General features: G+C 42.3%; 1 protein-coding gene across 1 annotated transcript in view; it reads left to right on the forward strand.

The window, feature by feature from the left end:
• LOC126455548 (probable rRNA-processing protein EBP2 homolog) overlaps positions 1 to 20379 on the forward strand; it is a 40828-nt gene that overhangs the window by 12137 nt on the left and 8312 nt on the right. The window contains exon 4 of the mRNA XM_050091303.1: positions 10305 to 10544. Within this exon, the coding sequence (XP_049947260.1) occupies positions 10305 to 10544 (240 nt within the window). The remainder of the gene's footprint in view (positions 1 to 10304; positions 10545 to 20379) is intronic.

Below are 20379 nucleotides of genomic sequence, written 5' to 3' on the forward strand. Positions count from 1 at the left end.
TAGTCAATCTCGTGTTGTCCTGTCCCTGTCATCTACTTTACCGGATATTTTAGCTGATGATGCTCGAGCAGCTGCTTGTGTTCTGCGTTTTATAACTTTAACTGGCTTGTCCAAAGACATCTAACCTTTTTACTTCTTTTATCTGCATCTTTGTCAGGTCTTTCTGGTGTCCCTCCCCCCCCCCCCCCCCCTTGAGTTTTACTAGATTCCATGTGCTCTAACAACGGTGACTGGGCGCTAATGACCTCAGTAGTTGAGCGCCCTTAAACCCCACCAAAAAAGAGAGAGAGAGAGAGAGAGAGAGAGAGAGAGAGAGAGAGAGAGAGAGAGAGATGCAGGGAGGTGTGAGGAGTGGTTTGTTTGGATCTGATTCTCAGATATTGTTGATCAGCAGCTGGAGATGGCAGTCATGTGTGCATGAGTTGTGTCTGTGTGATTGTGTAAATGTGTGTGTGCTCTCATTTTCTGACAAAGCCTATGGCTGAAAATTTAGTTGTGAGATAGCGATTGTCTTTTCTATGTGCCTGTCTGTGGCTCAGAGATCATCTTTACGGTGAGGTTGCTACCTATCCTCATTAGTATTGATTCTCTGAATATTTGTGCAAGTTACCTGTTGCATGGATTGATCACCACAGTCTCACATTGCCAATATGTCATCTGTGACAAGTGAATAGCTGGTCATGAGAGTGGATTTCCATGATGAACCAAAACCGCAGGCCATTTCTGCAGGTATATCTAATGGATCGGGCCTGCCGATCTGAAGCCCATTGTTTCCCACTAATGCAGGCCCTGCCCATCGGATCTAGTCTCAGCGATATGCCCACAGGCTGGATCTGTTTTTTGTTTAGCATAATGTGGCGGATTTTCACGGTTTATTCATGGATCCAGGACCAAGCTGCTCTTTGGCAGGCCAAAGGCCACAGACGATGGATTTCAGGAATTGCGACTGTCTCGCTGCAAGTACAATGTACTGTTTGGTGTTTTGTAGAAATTTTATTTATAGTACTACAGTTTGGCACTTCGAAAGTAGTTTATATATTACAACATATGGACGATAAGAAGAAGAAGAAGAAGAAAAGTGTGGCAGTTACTGGCGGTTTTTACACTGTGTACTCGTACATTTCTCAAAAGAAAAATCACACTACACCTGTAAAATAATAGACGTAACACAGTGGGTAATAACTGACATAAACGAACAGAGTAGAACCAAAATTCTATTGGCAGTCACCTATATTATTGGTTTGCACAACTCTTCCCGCCTTATACACTTCTTTCAGGGGGCCTACTTTTTCCAGAGGTTACTTCTGAAATCGGTGAAGGTATTTCAAATCGGTCTTGTGACTCCAAGGAAATGCTTATTTTTGTCACCAGATCTTTCGTTTTATTGAAGTAAAATAACAACAGTCGTCTTAATCAAACACACAAGCATTTGGCTCACTTTCTCCATCTAAAACAGTTCATTAAGAAAGATGTTGATTTTAGTACTCAAGATTTTTTTTCTCAGATGTAGGAGAAATACAGAAGTAGTCATATTTTTTTTGTCAACTTACCCTTGAGATCTACAAATTTGTCAGGGAAAAATGCCAAAACTTATCTGGAAATCAGGGAATTTCACTTAGGATAACTTGTGGCAACTTTGGAAATGTATATTGAGAAGAGCTAGTCTTCAACTAGCGGATGACGCACGAATAACAACTGCATCAGGTGTTTATGATTTCTGCAAAGCTAATATTAACAAATGTTTTTCTCACTTCTTAGAGGAAGTCAATGTAGATCTCCTATGCAAGAACCTCGAGAAGAGATTTTCAACAACCCGCACAATACCTGGTACTGGGGATTTTCAGCATTACAAACCATTTTATTGTGATTCTTTAGAGATTAGAAGAGTAACTTCTGAAAAGCCTTACTTCATTTTTTCATTCAGTGAAAATGTCTCATGATGGACATGCACTTGTCCTCAACAAAATTCTTTTGTAGCAGCTGTATATGATAACAGGTAGTACTTTGCCTTCACCAAAAATGTCTATGACAAAGGAGGAGATGTTGAACTACTTTTTCTCCACCCAACTGGACCAGCAGTGTCATTTGTTTGGCCTGAGAAGGCAGACTCTTGTTTTGTGTCTTTGGAAAACATCTTATGTGCTGTTGGTGTACCTAAATCAACATCATTAGGCAGAATGTATTACTTTAATGAAAAGGACATGAAGTTAACAGAATATTAATTTGTCACAGTGGATTAAAAACAGAGATTCTCTTAAGAAGTTTCATTGATAGTTTCAGGGATCTTCACTGCTGAACATGTACATTTTAAATTAACATTAGTGTGGCTATAATAATTGTTATTTAAAATGCTAATTTGACACACTAAATAAAGTTAGCCCTTGTAATGAAAAGATTTCAATTAAATTCATAACTTTTGTTTGTGTTCTTTCATGAGGCAGCCTCTCGTATTATAAGTATAAGGAAATGTGCAAAGTTTCATCAAAATCTAAGATGATGGGCAACATGACCTGGGTGATTTGATGTGGAATGGCACATAGCATCTCCTGTTCCTTGACTCTTTGAAACCAAATTGGTCTTCCCCAGTATTTTCCTCAGTTTCCTTTTTCAGTTCTCCTTTATATGACTCTTGTTAGACCTTGTAACATGACTGATAAAGCTGATTGTCTTATAGTCTTTGTATTCTTTCGCTTTGCAATTTTTGGGTAAAGGTGTTAGAATGGTCTTTAAGGACACCTGGTACTTCCGGATGATAGAAAAATCAAAATTTTTTATTACTTTATGAAATTCTGTTGTCTTCCCTGATTGCATAGGTATATACTTTACTGAGTTTAAAATAATAAAAAAAATTGAGTCATGGCTGTATGCACTGCCTTTCCCCCTTCATTTAAATTAGAGAAAACCATTACTATTTTGTAAAACATCTCGAATATTTTCACTTCCAGTGATTCTGTTTGGGGTGTATTCTGTACGTTTGTAACACTACCAGTTTCCAGCATCTGTTAATTATCAAAGCTTTGTTTCTGTTTATTTTTGTATTGGTGAAGTGTTTTGCTTATGTCCTACAGAAAGTTTGTTGCCTAAGTACTTCAGATTTTTGTGAGTGTAGTTGTTCATTAGTGTGCAATAAATGCTGTCAGTCACAGAACGGGAAATTCAATAAAAGAAAATTTAAGGGTAACTGGTTTACAAAGCAGTCCAGTGATACAGATTTTTGTGTCCTAAGTGATGCTGTTTGTAGTATTTCTTAGACCCTTCGTACTAGTTTGTTGTTCATTTGCTTTCAGGCAATATAAACTGTCACAGTCTTCATATTTTGCCACTTCCATTATCAAAAAAGATTCTTAGATATCAATATCTGGTTATGAAATTATATTTCAATATACATCAGAATTTTACACATGATGATGAATTAAAATAGAATTCTATTTATGAGCCAATATAATTTCATTTAAGCAATTATATATTCATTTGTGTAAGTTGTACACTGCTGGTGAAAATGTTGTACACCCATTTGGAGGTTTTCGATGCGCTCAGGATTTATTTTTGCAACAGTGCATTTGGAGTACATGAAATGATCACATTTACAGATCAATAGCACTGAGCTACCAGATATCAACTGATGCTGAGACATCCATATTAATATGTCGTGCAGCCTCCATGGGTGGCAGTGCAGGCACTGACTTTGGTATTGTATAGATGGTGAATACTCTCCTGGGATACATTATGCCACACCTGCCCGGCCTGTTCATGTAGTTCTGTAAGAGTTCTTTGTTGAGTCGCACAAATCATTTCTTGTCCCATCATATCCCACATGTGCTCAATTGCAAACAAGTCTGTGGATCATGCTGGCCAGGGAAGTTGCTCCACATCTTTCAGAGCACATTGAGTTTCATGGGCAGTGTGTGGTTGAGCATCATCCTTTTGGAGCAACACATCACGTTCCTGCTGCAAGAATGACAAAAGAATGTGTCTAATAACACTCCACATGTACTGAGTGCTGGTTAGTGTCCACTCCAGAAGCAAAAAAAGTGAAAAAGAGGTGTAGCTTACTGTACCCCAGACCATAAGGCTTGAAGTAGGGCCAGCACATCTTGAATTAATGTAGTCTAAGAGACAATGCTCCAAGTGATTCTCTGATGGCACCAGTTGAGCTGTGAACGTCAGTGCTGTGATGTGAGTGGAAGGAGGACTAGAAGTGTGTGTGCCCATAATACCTCTGCTAATAACTGGCTCACAACGGTTCATGTTGGCACATCTGGGCTCACAAGCCCTCTTATCTGTGCTGTGATAGTTGTACGATCTTCCACTGCTGCCCTTACAGTTCGACGATCATATAGAGCATCTGTGCTGTTTTCACAAAATATGGAAGTACTCTGTGCCCTTAAGTAAACAGTGAGCCCAAATTCCTGTTTCATAGTTCTGTCATTGTATGTCTGTTAAGCTATTGAATTTTTACCTAAGATTCTCATTGCCTTGGATGGTATCTCAAAGCCCAATGCTTTCTTTTCCCTGAGCTCCATGATTGCTTTCTCAAATTCCCATTTCGGTGTCTTAGGACCTCGGTCTTCTTTATTGTGGTCCCTTTCGTCTTGCAAAACCAGACTGGTATTTTCAGCCTGGGTGCCATATAACTCTTCCACATAAACCATCCAAACTTACTTCTCCTTGTCTATATGTACTGCCTTCTTCCAAAGTTTATTTAACATTTCATGTTTGCTTATTTTCCTTACTTCTCTTTTTGTTGAGAATTTTACTGATTTGTACATTTACTCCAATTTTCCTTTTCTTTCCCGTTCTTCTATTTCCTCACATTGTTGCCTCTTCCAATCCTCTCTAGCCTGGTCAGTTAGCTTCATTAGTTGGGTTGGGGTTGCGTTGTTTTGAGGGAAGAGACCAAACTACGAGGTCATCGGTCTCATCGGATTAGGGAAGGAAGTCGGCCATGCCCTATCAAAGGAACCATCCCGGCATTTACCTGGAGCAATTTAGGGAAATCATGGAAAACCTAAACCAGGATGGCCGGACGCGGGATTGAACCATCGTCCTCCCGAATGCGAGTCCAGTGTACTAACCACTGCGCCACCTCGCTCGGTTCCATTAGTTAATTGTTCAGTTTTCTGTACTGCCTTCTTCAGAACTGCCATTTTTCCATTTCCTGTGCTCACCCTTTTTATCCAACATACTTCCTTCCTGTCGTCCAGTCTTTCTTATGTCTTCTTGTTTTCACCTCTCCAGTTTCTCTTTCTAATACTTTGAGCATTGTATGTCTGATGATATTCCACTCTTCAGTGACTTCGGCACTTCTCCTTACATGTTCCAGTTCATTTTTGACATAGTGACTGTACTCTTTCTTAAAGTTCTTGTTCTTTGTTTCTCAACAGTCTATTTTTTATCTGTTCTTTAATGTTGTCCTAATATCTGCTACAAGTAAATTATGATCTGTATCAGCATCTGCACCTGGAAAGGTTTTTGTCATTTTAGTCCTGTTTTTTTGAATCTCTGATTATAACAAAGTCTATTTGATATATGCCAGTATCACTTGGAGCTTTCCGTGTGTATAATGTTTGTTGATGGTGTTTAAACCAAGTATTGGCAGTCCAGATGTCTACATACATAATATATTTTACAGTTTATGCTAGAGAGTACTTAATTACATTATTAGCATATCTTGTTTTCCATTCACTTAACGAATCTAACTTAAGATCTATATGTATACTCTTAATCCCTCTAATCCAAGTAGGAAGGAATATTAGGGTTCAGCATCACAATGATGATATCATTAGAAAAGGAGAGCGAGCTCAGAGTAGGGAAAGACAGGGAAGGAAACTGACTGTGCACCCTTTCAAAGAAACCATCCCAGCATTTTCTTTAAATGATTTAGGCTGATTGGGGATTTGAACCACCATCCTCCTGAACTTGAGTCCAGTGTTGTACCATCTTGCCAACTTCTTCTTAACTAGAGTGTTTTTCCCCCAAGAAGTAGATTGCATTTGTGTAAGTAATTTCTTTTTAAATTCCCCAGGTGTCATCAATATTGACAGTTGACATCTGTTGTAGTATGTATCTTTAAATTGGGTGGTTGAAACTTTGTGGACATTCATTGCTGATTATGTCAAAGATGACAGACACGTAACTAGCTGCATGGAATATTGTGTTTCCCTATTAGCATTTATTTGTAAAGGAGTGGTTGCTATTAAGTTTTGTTCGAATTCTCTTCCGCGTGTCATGATACTGTCAATCGTTGTTCGCATCTTCAGCGGTTATGGTTTTGAACAGGACAGTCCAGGAAGCCTACCTGATTTTCAAGAAAGAACAGTGTAATGCTTTGCTGGATAGGTGCATAATAATGCTAACACTGAAAAGGTCTCTTTGTAATGTGTTAACACAGTATGGAGAATATGCAGTTTTCTAAAATTTTGTGTGAATACTTGGCTACATTGACCAAAATTGGTGGACAAAGTTCAGACAAGGAAGAATAGTCATAAACTACATCACCACCTTACCTGAGGTTCATAACAACCCCAACACACTTGTATCTCTCATCTACCATAGCGTTGATTGCATTTAGTGCTTCTGCGACCTTTTCACTTCACAATGACATCAATAAAGGGATATGGGCTGGTGTGACTCTTGGATTATTGGCAGAATTCCTGAACTTGTGAGCCCTTACAATCTTGTACCATTTTGGGCTCTCTCAGTTCTCTTGGAATGCTCATCCTGCCTGGAAACATCTGTGATGACACATTCTGCCCGTACATATATACCCTCAAATGAGTAGCTGGATGTCTCATACAGTATGTTTGATCTAACAGTCTTTGACAAATTATTTTATAATGTCAAATGGATTCTTTACAATTTCCTCATATTAGGCTGTTCCATTGCTCCCCAAGTGACTGAGAGTGTCAGCTTGCCTGAGGACAGGCACAGGGGGTTAAGCTACCTGCCAGGTGCTGTTACTGCACCACTTTCATACCAGATTCAGCACAACTTGAGTTATTTGACCATCCCTACCCACAGGCACTCGCTCAAGGCAGTAGGATTGCATATGTTGTGGGCTGGATAGTTGACTGCCCGTGTATCAGCTGCTTGCCAACTTCTACACTCACTCACTTGTCCTGTTGCTTGTGTGTGGCTACTCAAGCTGGAATGGCTTACTTAAATTTATTATTATGTACTGTTAAATTGATTTAGTGTTCTGGTAAGAGGCCTCCAATTTCAGTACCAATATTGTGCAGTGGTTTCATGGCAAGTTGGAAGGAATTCGTGATCCTCTGTGTCATCCATTTAAGTTATTCTTAAGACTTTGGAACCTAAGATTTATAACACAGACCAGCTTAAACATACCAGTAGACACATACACCATTACATATTGATTAAAGTACTTTATGATTACTATTAGTACAATCTGAATGGTTAGGGCCAGCTGCCAGCCAATCTCTGCTCTTTATTTAGTGCCAAATACTAAGTATGTCGTGAGTTTCAAAGTATTTGAGTCTTTTTATGCATGGCTTGCTGTACACTGAAACGTTGCATCCAGCCACTGCAATCTGTTAATCACAAAGTTATTTTATTCTATGTACATACTCTTTGTCATGATGGAGATTGATCCATTTCAGCAAACATAACTTTTGTGAACAAAATACAGTATTTAGTGTGTCTTTCCAGTGAACCACAGTAGAACCTGTGGCATGTAAACCAGATTGAGAACATTGCTAGCTTTCACACAAATCATTCAGAGCTGTAGGGTAAACATACACCTGCAGTGTTTCATTTGCACAACTGACTGCAATATGATGGCACTGCAGCGTGTCTGGGGTTGTGTCTGGTGGAAGGGAGCTTGGGAAAGGGTGGTTGATAACTGTCAGGGAGAGGCAGCAGGATCACAGGGTGAGAATGTGGCACCAGTGAGCTCATTCTGGTGCAGGAAAGGGAGTTGTTCTTGGTGCATGATGATGTGAAGAAGTCAGTGTGGGGAGGAGATGAAATGGAGAAGTAGTAGACTGTGAGAGTAGGTGGTGCGTGTGTTAGATGGTCTTGGGTCAGGGTATTCTACATGGCCATGACCAATGTGGCTAGGGGTTAGAAGTAGATGTGACATAAAATTAACTATGATATTTCGTAGACTGGGCGGGTGGTGTATTACCACTTTGAGATAGGTGTAAGCTAAGGTCATTGGCAGGCACAACAACAAACATTTGAAGCCTGTGTGAAGAGTGCAGTTAAGTAGATTAGTGCCTGCTGGCCTCTCCGTTTCAGCTGTTAGCCAGCCTTCTCCAACCCTCGCTCCCTGCTCCCTGTCCCATTTCTCCACTTGTACAGTCCGCCCAACACAACCTGTCACCTCAGTTGACCTGCTGTGCCAGCACAACATAGTCAGCTGGGACAATGTAGCTGCCTTGCTATGCATGTGAACTATTTGACAAGTTGTTACATTTACTCTTTCCATTATTTATATTCCACTAAGAACTTTCCATTACCATATTGAGCCTTTAGAATGTAGATGGGTGGATAAATGTATCATATATATATATATATATATATATATATATATATATATATATATATATATATCCACAGCCTGTGTGTTGCATTTTACTTTTATTCTCCATTTAAAAATGTTCTGTGCAAAGAAGAAATCTTATCTGCAGTAGTCACTGAATAATAGTTGATATTTTGAGTGTGGAGAGTGCACTCTGCGTAGCAGTAGGAAACCTGAATGTAGACAATCTACTTAGCTTATTTAACTGTATTAATGCACTTTACTTTTATAGATGCCACAGTAAAAATGATAGGATACAGGCTGCTGTAAATAACTTTATGTTGCCTCATGAGGATTGTTTCAGTCAAAACTAGTAGCGGATAAATGTTTATTTTATCAGCAGCTCTTGTTGGGTCGTAAATGTCTTTCCTAAAATATTTTGAGACACTTTTAAAATTTTGAAGTTTGCAAATGTTAGAGGCAAGTGGGTATGTGCATGTGCACACCCGTGCATGTAAGTTTGTGTGTGTGTGTGTGTGTGTGTGGGGGGGGGGGGGGGGGGGGGAGAGAGAGAGAATATGAGATGGTGCAGTTGATGTTAAGAATTGTACAAAAACTTTTCACCATACGATGTAGCACTGTATTTTAAAATACAAATAATCTTTCTCAGAAGTCATGTGACCCATAGTTTGCAAGAAAGCCTAAGTACACAATGTGGCAACACTGCAGGATGGGGAATGTGGTTTAAACTACTACTTCGACAACTCTAAAACATTATGGATAGCCTGCTGTCCTTGCTTCAGTTACATCCTCTAGCAGTTCTAATACCTTTATTTTTAATAAATTCCTCTGTAAATTTAATGTTATATACACATTGAACTGTAGCTCACTGTCCGTCACTTTGCACATGCATCACATCTCTGGTGGGTCCTCCAGGTTGTTAAGTACTGACAAGAATGGCCCATATTCAGTCCCTGATGATCTCAACTGATTTTTATGAAGGTGGGTAGGTCTGGAATATGGCGCACATTCAGCTTTCTTCAATGGGAAATAGTGGTATGTTGACAGCCCTAAAGTTAGTTCTCTGAGTGGATTCGAATCCTTTTCCCAAACGGACTGGAGTTAATGCAAGGGGTGTTGCCCCAAGTTGGTGATTCCAGTGTTGTTAGTGGGGTTTGTTGACATGTGCAGTGATGAATAGTGAGACTGTTATTAGTATTGAAGAACATTTTACAGTATAGTTAAGCGGGGCAGTACTGTTGTTAAGATGCTGACCTCATATATTTGGGAAGATGTAGCATGCTCTGTCTGGTCATCCTAATTTAGATTTTATGCTATTTTCCAAAGTCGTTTCGGGCAAGCCCAGTGTTGGTTCCTTCATTAAGGCCATGGCTGAGCACTGTTCTATCTTCTTAGGGAAAACTCTTATAGTTTGTGTGTATTTCTTTGAGCTATTCATTTTCATCATATCGTGATGTGTCTCCTATCATATCATTGGTACAATTCAGTCTTGCCAAAAATCAATCCATTGCTGGTATTGTTCTGTCTCCATGAGGTACTTGTTGTTAAAAAAATAATAGTCAAACATCAGTGATACAGAAAGTTTGAGTTTGTCTTGCAGGTGTGTCTGAATGGCGTAATCGGCTAAGCCAACTGTTGGCAATAAGCAGGAGATATGGTTTAAAGCTAGGTTTGACACAAAATTTCAATTATTTTGCTATTTGAATAATATTTTTCTATTAGTACATCCTTTCTTTATCAAATGTTCATTTAAGTGCTGTGACTTGATTTAATGAGATAATTGGCTATTTCTTGGTTGCAGCTGGAAGAGACACAGACTGTGCGTGCAAACAAACTGAAAAACACTAAGAAGGGGACAAAGCCATTAGACCCTGCAGATGACCCAGTTGTGAATGACTTCAAGCGTGAAATGAATTTTCATAGACAGGCTCAAGCTGCAGTTATAGAGGCTCTTCCTAGACTCAAAGACCTTGGTATACCAGTGAAGAGACCTGATGACTACTTTGCACAGATGGCGAAATCGGATGAGCACATGCAAAAGGTATGTTGCATAATTACTTAAATGCACTGAATTTAAGCTGTGTGAAAATTTATAGGATTAACTGAAGCCTTTGATACTGCTTTGCAAAATTACAACCAAACTGTCACCTTTGAACCTAACCTAGACCTCTAGCAACACTACAGATCATAATGTCACCACAAATAAGGTATCATATTCACATTAATTGGCTTTGCCAACTCACAACCAGATTATCACCTTTCAATGTACCCTACAGTTTGGGCTATGCTGCAGGTCAGTCTGTCACCACAGACCACTTTCTTGGCTTTCAGTTGTGCTGATTGGTCTCTACATACCACTGTGTCATTTTTACCCCTTCTTAATTTCAGATTCTATTGTGTATTGATGAAGTTGTCTATGACATGTCTTTTAATAATATTCACATGGTCAGAATTACTGTACCCTACTCGATTGACTCCTTTCACTTCCACCAGGTCCCATGGTGGTGCACAGCTATTGCCACCCCAACCAAGATCACCATTGAGCCTTGCAATGCTTTAAGCGGCACCCATCCTCTGCTGGTCTTATTACCTTTAAACACCTTTGCCACAAAGCCCATTACTTCATCATGCAGAGCAAGCAGGCATGGTGGGATGCTCTGCCATCTCCCTAGTTTCTTCTGTCCCTTCATGACGGGTGTGAGGTACGCTACGCATCCTCCAAGTTTGCCAATGACCGACCGTCTTCCATCCTGGTCCTTGATCTCGTGGGCAGCCTTTGTCCAATAGATCATTGGTTCTCATGCATCACCTTGCAAACGAGTCTGTGATTGCATCAGTGTCGGCCTCATACCTGGTCGCCTGTCTCCTCCAGAAACAGCAGGCTGAAACTTCCCACTTTTACCCCTTGTAAATTGGAGTCCTACAGTGAATGTTTTATTGAATGGAAACTTTCTCTGGCCCTCTCCTCTTCCCACAATTCAGCTCTTGGTCCGATTCCATCTGTAACCAATTGTTCCAACATCTCAGTCCACCTTAATGACAGTATATCAACCGGGTGTTTAAGGGGAGGTTTACTATCTTTGGCCCAAAAAAAGCATGTTCTTTGAGAATTTTTTTCTAAGGGATGTGTTATAGATATCAATGTTAAATTTGGTAAAATGTTTATTGATATTTCCTCTACAAACTGGAATTTTTTCGATCGGAAATGTCAGAGCAAAGGCGGAAGTGCCGTCAGAATGAAACAAAATTTCGATGTAGACCTCCACGCGCGGTATGTCACAGGTCAGCCAACTCGTCTGAATAAGACTCTTTAGGAATTGTACCTCGCTCAAGTTATTTGGACCACAACAAACAAAATGGTGGCCATTTGAAAAAAATGTTTTTTTTTTTTTTAATTGATTTTTCAACTTTGTTGGCCAAGCAAAAATATTTATAGTTGATGGATCGGAATAAAAGTGGTACAACTCCTATAAAATTTAGTTAGCTTCATCGGAAACAAAGAATCATGCCAATCCGTTCAGTAGATTTGAAGTTACCATACTGCGCGATAAAAAAAACGTTATTTTGAGAAAAACATGTTTAAGGTTTTGACTACATATAAATGCAATATTATGCAACTTACCGTATTTACTCAAATGTAAGCCGCACTTTTTTCCGGTTTTTGTAATCCAAAAAACCACCTGCGGCTTAGAATCGAGTGCAAAGCCAGCGAAAATTCTGAAAAAAGTTGGTGGGTGCTGCCACAACTTACTTCTGCCATCGAATATATGTAGCGCTACACAGCATGCTTTGTGGGCACAAAGATAAATACTGACGCCAAAATCTCTGCGTCAGTAAATAAATTAAAAAAAAAAAAAAAAAAAAAAAAAAAAAAAAAAGTGGAAGACGAGCTATTTTCTTCGCCCCAAGTTTCAACCACTGCATTTTCATAAATTATCCAACGAAGTAAATACAAATTCCGCATGGTTCATTTTCGAATGTAGCAGCATTTCAATGTACTACGAAAATCCGACTGGAAAGACTGTTTGGGATGTTTGTCAATATGGCCAACTCGTTCTGAATTTTTTCCTATCCGTGAGAAGAGATGGTTGCTATAATAGGAACTTTTATAAATTGTGAATCACATGCAGTATTCTCGTCACCATAAGAATAATACGCAAATAAACAATTTGCCATATATTGTTTCATGTTTGCTGCTATCTCATTTAAATCCGGTCTGCCTAATAAACTACAAAACTACAGTGAGACAACAGCAAACGCGGAAGAATATACATATCATGTCATGTTTATATTCGTATTACTCTTATGCTTAATAGTGATACAGTCAGAAATGAAGCACGGCAATTGACTAGATTTTTAAATCTAAGATGACTCTAATTTCTGTGTGGAATGTAATGTACTAAAGAGGCGCCTGCAAAGATTTTCAAACGGAGAAAAATTTTCGCTAAGCTCTCGTTCAGAACATCATCTATCATACACAGTCTATTATTTGGTTCTTGTTGATCATTATCAAAGAAAGCAGCAGCGTAAGTAACAACAAATAGCAGTTTCTTGCCATTGTTTCGCTCATGAGACGATTCCTCTTTTTTAAAAAAAAAAAAAAAAAAAGCGGCGGTAGCGGGCACAAAAGCAAGCCATGCCGCGAGCGGCGACAGGCCGTAAACGCGCACTATCAGAATGCGACAAACAATGCATGACACAGTACAGTAACGCATTTTCAGCTTAGAGTGACGTAAACACCTTTAACAAAGAAAACTGCGCTTATCAGATCAGAGAAAAATAAGCTATCAATTCAAACCAGATGAAGCACGTGGAAAAGGAAGGGTACCCGTATAAATACAGACGGAGCGCCTGACGCATAGCAATGGCTACCTGGTAAAGCTTAACGGCTAACTTACGACTCGAACCAAACTACTGTAGCTGTATCGTCATTCATTCGACCTAAATTGTGTCTCATATTACAATGGACCAACTTTGTTTCGATTTGGAGATGCGGCCTATAATTTTTCTCTCCACTTGAATTTCGAGTCTCAAATTTCAGGTGCGGCTTAGATTCAGGAAAATATTTTTTCCTTGATTTCGAGTCTCATTTTTAAGGTGCGGCTTAGATTCGAGTGCGGCTTAGATTCGAGTAAATACGGTATATTCAGTCTGCTATTCTGGGTCCATAAACTAGTCCTTCCTCTTCCTCATAGAGAGCATTCTGCTCGGTCTGGGCCATCCTGCGCTGTTCCTCGTGCGGCTGGTAACAAGCGGTTTTCGGCCGCTTGAATCCGGTGGTCGTCCGAATGATTGGTGAACTACGTCGAATAAAGACCCAGGGTGACGTCCATCATTGTCATGGTCTTCAGAATTGCTGAATACCCTTCGTTGAAGCTGCTCACTGCCAGGAAAGTTGCGATCTCCACAGTCTTCTCACCAGAATGCAAATACTTGGGGGCTAACTTCCAAACACACAAGCTCAATCTTTCATTTGAATGTTGTGTGTTTCCTCCCAAGCACCGGTACAATAACTCGTCCTCCGAAAGAAAAAAACTGGTGTGTGAAAAAGGCCAATTTCAGGCAGGTGCATTTTTTTGTTCAACCGCGAATAACACATATTTCCATTCCATATGCAGAAAAACCGTTTGAGGGGTGGATTCTAAACACTTTTATGGATCCAAAAATGCAATAAAAAAATAGATTTTTTTTGAACCGAAAGATAGTAAACCTCACCTTAACTATATTTGGCTTCAATGTGTTTTCCATCCTCAGTGGAGGGACAGTTTTGTGGGTCTGTTCTTAAGCCCAGTAAGGATCCATCTCCCTTAATAGTTACTGGCCAATCAGTCCCTGCAAGTTATTTGAACGGATGGTGGCCTGTCAGCTTTGTTGGGTTCTCGAATCTTGGGATCTTTTGTCTCCCTAACTGGGCAGCTTTTGGGGGAACAGCCCCAAACTGATCTACTGCTTGAGATGGAAACTGCTATTCAGCTGACATTTTCTTAGTGTCACCATGTTCTTGAAGTTTTCTTTGATCTTCATAAGGCCTAAGGCACAGTTCGGTGCAGTCACATTTCACTTGCACTCCATCAGTGGTGTCTTCAGTGCCCCTCCGTATTTTTATTTGCCAGTTCCTGCCCAACGCTCGTTCCAAGTTCAGGTTAGCCCCTTTCTCAGCTCTCTGTAGATCCAGGAGAATGGCATGACAAAGGGTTCTGTATTAAGTATCCTTCATTTTTCATCACTATTAATGCACTTGCGGTCACCCTTGTTCTCTGTGTGTCTAGGCTAGTACCCACTCAATGCCTTCCATCACTATTCTGCATGGACTGTCTCACATGGTTTTCAGTTCTCTTTCCTTAAATCACAGCTGGTTGTATCCATCTCCATACTATGGTCCATCTTGATCCCGAACTCTACCTTGATGCCCAACACCTGACAATGGTCTGCCAATTTCGTTTCTTGGATCTTCTTTTTGACAACAAGCTTACTTGGTTGCCCCATGTCTGTCTTCTGAAGATTGTTTGTTTCCATAAACTCTGTACCCTTTGCCTCCTTGCCCACATCTCTTGGTCGCCTTTATTGGGCCTTAGTTCTGTCCCGTCTGAACTACGGCTGTCAAGTTTATGGCTCAGTTGCTCCTTCCACTCAGTTTCTCTTGGGCCTGCTCCAGCATCGTGATATCCATGTGGTCACCATTACCTTTTGTGTTAGCCCTGTCAGTAATCTTCTGGTTGGTGCTGGGATCCCGCCACTTTTGGTTCAGCGGTCCCACCTCCTCATTATCGTTTCCATTGCTATAAGCTCTTTCCTTACCCTCCTATTCTGTTCTCCCCCCCCCCCCCCCCCCCCTCCCTCCAAGGCTTCCGGATGTTATCCGCCCACTGTCTGACCTGCAGTGGATTTACTGGTCGGGCTTCATCGTGCTTCTCTCTGCCGTGATTTTGATCTTCCCTCTTCATCCTGTTCCCCCTTTCTCTCTCACCAGATTCGGATGGATCTCTCCTGGGGTCCAAAAGCCTATGCCACTCTGGTGGTTCCAACCCCATTGAGTTCCAACCCCCATCCCCCCCTCCCTCAGCGGGCTAGCCACTCTTTGACGGGTTCGTGCTTGGCTACCACGGGGCCCCAGCCGTTGCAGCCCTTTTTCCCTTCTGTGCTGCATGTCCATCCTCTTGCTGTTCTTTTTCCCCTCCCTTCAGGAACATGTCTGGGGTATTATTGGGAATGTTCTGCAGTCTGTTGCTCACTTGTGAACAGTCTCAACTTTCTTTTTGGCTCATTTTTCATTTCTTTGTTTCCCTTCTCCTCTCGTTCCTCCGCTTTGGCATTTGAGGATCCTCTTTTTTTTCTTATTCCTCCTTGTGTGTTCCTGAAGGCCGGCCCATGCGTCTGATGCTTAAAAGGTGACTGGGTAACGCATAATTTCCAGCCCTGGGTCGACAGGTAGGGTTCGCATGTACCCCCTGGTACAGGCCAGGCCCAGGAAGGGGTGATTGCCTGAGCTGTAACCTTCCCAGGTTGCCCATTGGTCCCTCCATCAGGTTTTCGGGAGATGTGACCTGAGGTGTGAACGATCACCTAAGGCAGGTATGCCCCCTTGTGAAGGGGAAGGAGCATGCCAATGGAGACGCTGACAATCATGGGCAATTTCCTCGCGATGAGTCACTCATCCTCTGCATCAACGTCGCCGAAACGTAAACGTAATGAGGCTACTGATTTGAAGACCCTTCCCACTGCACCACTGCTCCTTGTGGTATCACGTACTGAGGACGGTCGGTCCTTTGCCATGGTCAATCCGTTTATTGTTCAGAAAGGTGTTGATGCCATTGCTGGTCCTGTGAAATCCTGGCAAGAGACAGCTTCTGATGCTCAAGCACAACTACTACTTGCTGCCTCATTTCTCCGCTGCTACCCTGTTTGTTTCGAGGCACGTACAACTTTGAATTCTGCCTGTGGTGTAATTTACACCCGGCTGCTTGACGGTCTAACCGAGGCTGAAATACAATCTTACCTCTCTGATCAGGGTGTCATTGCCGTACATCGTGTAATGAAAAAGGTCGATTCCTCCTTGGTGCCCGCCCGCAATCTATCCCTCGCCTTTGGTAGGGTAGTGTTGCCATTCAAGATTAAAGCAGACTACAAAATCATTACAGTCCGGCCATAAATTCTGATTCCGATGCGCTGTTACCAGTGTCATCGGTTCAATCACACTAGAATGTCTTGTCAACACTTGGCCAAATGTGTAACCTGTGGCAGGGATGCACATGAGGGCAAATGTCCACCTCTCCCTACTGTATCAACTGCAATGGCGGCCACGTTGCCTCCTCCTGGGATTGTCCCATGTATCTAGGTAAGCGGACTGTTGAAGAGATTTGGGTAAAGAAAAAAGTGCCTTACCCTAGCTCACAAGTTACTGGCTAGTCGCAAACCCTGTGTTCTCCCTTGTGGCAGTTATAATTCAGTTCTTGTTACCCCTCGCTCCATGAGGGATGTGGCTACACAGACATGTGATCTCAAATTTGGCTCTGAGGTTGTGAAGTCTCCCAGTGTCAAGGTAGCATTGCTCTCCCCCCGTCCCGCTGTGCAACAAACTGTCAAACTCTCACCTAAAGCGGCGAAGCTACCCACTACACAATCGGCAGGCGGGAACGGCCAGAAGGAGTACTCCTGAGAAGACTTCCTGTGTCCCCAACTTGAAGATCCTGCTCGACAGTGTTGCCACGTGGTCACTTAGCCCGGCCAGCCTCTGTCTCACCCGGTGTGCACCACCAACCGTTTTTCAGCGTTGGATTCCACCGATCGACCGCACAAGCATGCCGATGCTTCTGTGGACCCCATGGAGCAGGATCCTCCTATTTCTGTGCCCTGTAGTAGCAATTCTCCACCAGCTGTCTGTCGGCAGACACTGAGTTGATTCCCCTACATTTCTTGCTCCTCATGACTGCCCTCCAATGGTATGTTCGCGGCCTTCAGTCCCACATAGAGGATTTACGGCTGCTTCTAGCATCGCAGCATCCCCTTGTACTCTGCCTTCAGGAAATGAAATTGCACCCTCAAGACCGCTTTGAGCTTCCACATTACTTACCAATTCATTTTGACCTTCCCCCTGAGGTTGGCAGCCCATCTCATGGGGGCGTCATGCTGCTTATCTGGCAGCTAGGCAGTCCATCTCCCTGACTACTCGTCTTCAAGTTGTTGCTGTTCGCCTCTTCCTTCCCCACCTGACTTTCTCCCTTTGTACCATTTATGTACCTCCGTCCTTCAATGTCACCAGGGCAGACTTCCTTCAGCTTATTGGGCAGCTACATCCACCATTTTTGCTACTCGGTGACTTTAATGCACACCATCCCCTTTGGAGTTCTTTCAGGACCTGCCAGAGAGGTGCCCTCTTGGCTGAGATTCTTAGCCAACTTAACCTCTTCTACCTTAACACTGGTGCTCCCACTTTCCTTTCTGACTCCTTGCACACCTAGTCCCATTTGGACCTCTCCTTTTGCACTGCCCAGCTTGCCCATCGTCTTGAGTGGTCTGTTCTTTCTGACACCTACTCGAGCGACCTTGCCCCTTGTGCTCTGCATTTGCTGAATCCTGCACCATCCACATGCGTTCCCAAACGGCAGCTTACTAAGGCTGTGACTGGCAGCATTATGCCTCTCTGGTGACCTTCACAGAACAAGATTTCCTCAGTTGTGATGACCAGGTGGACTATCTCACAACCGTTATCCTTACTGCTGCAGAACGTTCCATTCCTCACACTTCCTCTTTACCATGTCTTGTCCCAGTCCCTTGGTGGGCTGAAGCATGCCACGAAGCAATTCGCGCATAGAGACGTGCTTTCCACAGTTTTTAACTGCCACCCTACGCTGGAGAACTGCATCCATTGTAAACAGATGTGTGCAAAGTGTCATAGAGTTCTTCGGGATAGCAAAAGAGCTAGTTGGATTTCATTCATTAGTTCTTTTAACAGTTCCAAAACCGCCTCTGTCATGTGGGCCAACCTAAGACGGCTCTATGGAACCAAGATCCAGTTCCCCATTTCTGACCTGACAGTGCATGCCGATGTCATCGTGGTTCCTGTTGCTATCTCCAACACCTTGGGCTACCATTTTGCCTCTGTCCATCGGAAAAGAGTGGAGGAGGCTTGGGTGATACCCTTCTCTTCTCTGAATTGTGAGTGCTACAATGCCGCCTTCACTATGAGGGAGCTAGATCATGCTACCAGTTTATCCCAGTCCTCTGCCCTAGGGCCAGATGCTATCCATATTCAAATGTTGCAGCACCTCTCTCTTGCAGGCAAGCACTTTCTGCTTGACACATACAACCGCAACTGGGCTGAGGGCACATTTCCTGGATGTTCGCGTGAAGCCACTGTCGTACCCATCCCTAAGCCCTGTAAGGACAAAAACCTTCCTTCTAGCAACCACCCCATCTCTCTTACCAGCTGCATTAGCAAGGTGATGGAACATATGATTCATGCCCGGCTGGTGTGGTGGCTCGAGTCTCGCCATTTACTCACGAATGCACAGTGTGGATTTTGAGTGCAGCATTCTGCTGTTGACCATCTTGTTACTTTGCCTACCCATGTCATGAACGGTTTTCTGTGGAAATCCCAGACTGTGGCCGTGTTTTTCGATTTGGAGAAGGCCTACGACACCTGCTGGAGAACTGGTATCCTCCGTACTCTATACACTTGGTGCTTCCGTGGGCACCTGCCCTTACAAGATAGTTTTCAAGGTGCGTGTGGGTTCAGCCTTGTTGGACACCTTTATTCAGGAAAATTAGTTTTGGATCTCCATTTTTGTATGGTGTTTTTTTTAGCCCTTTTTCCACGTGCCTTGTTTAGATGTCTCCTATTATGTCCATTGGGAATGACATATAGTCGTTTCCCTTGTCTCTGTGTTTGGATTCTATAGTTTTGACTTGGGCGCTTATGACCTCAGTTGGTTTTTGCGCCCTAAAACGAAACCAAACAAAACAAACTCTGATGCTGTTCTGTTATTTGTTCCAACACTCTTATGGAAGATTCAGGATGCTATTGTTTTTTACAGATCTCCAAGTCTGTTGATCACATGGGGGTATCCCTTCACATCTTCTGTTGGCATGGAACACCATCTCTTTCCTGCCACTTGTGGGATATTTACTGTGGAACTGATGTGCATTTGCCAGACCCTCTGCTTTATTAATTGGTCCTCCCTCACCCAAGTTTTGTTATGTATGGTTCGGTGAGTAGCCTTCAGGCTATTGCCCTGTGTTTTCCTTGCCATCCTTTGGTCTCTACCAACCACAACCATCTTGCCAGTCTTGACTATACTGCTTTTTTGGTTGATTTCCTTTGGGTTTCCAGTCATGTGGATATCCTGGGTAATGAGCCCCCACCCCTGTTGCGCAACAACAGCTGAGTTTTTCTGCAACACGGTCCTAGTAAAACTAGGGACCGTGTTGCCCAGGCCATTTGAATCGCACGCCACAGCCTCGCTCAGCGGCTAAGTCCCGTTCAAGGTCACCCGCCTTACACACAGCATATGGTGAACGCACACAGCGTTTAAAAAAAAATCTCACGGGATAGATAAGGATGGTTCTCTTTATTAGGAATGGTAATACAAAGTAATATCTCATTGTACAACAATATATTTAGTTAACACACCAGACATTTTGCACCAAACATTTAACTTATCATCTGCATTAATCCTCCTGCGATTCCTTGTGTAGAGTGAAATGGTTTGTCTGTTGTAACAACACATGTTCCATAATCCCTGTTGGGTACAACTCCAACTGCAAAAGTGCGATAAGAAATAATGTCTCTCTCATTGTAGGCCTCCAATCCTTGTAAGGGTTTATCAGTACCTCTCAAAATAGCAATTGTTAACCATGAATTGCCACTAACTACTTCT

This window comes from Schistocerca serialis, chromosome 2, assembly GCF_023864345.2.
Source record: "Schistocerca serialis cubense isolate TAMUIC-IGC-003099 chromosome 2, iqSchSeri2.2, whole genome shotgun sequence".
NCBI classification, from domain to species: Eukaryota; Metazoa; Arthropoda; class Insecta; order Orthoptera; family Acrididae; genus Schistocerca; species Schistocerca serialis.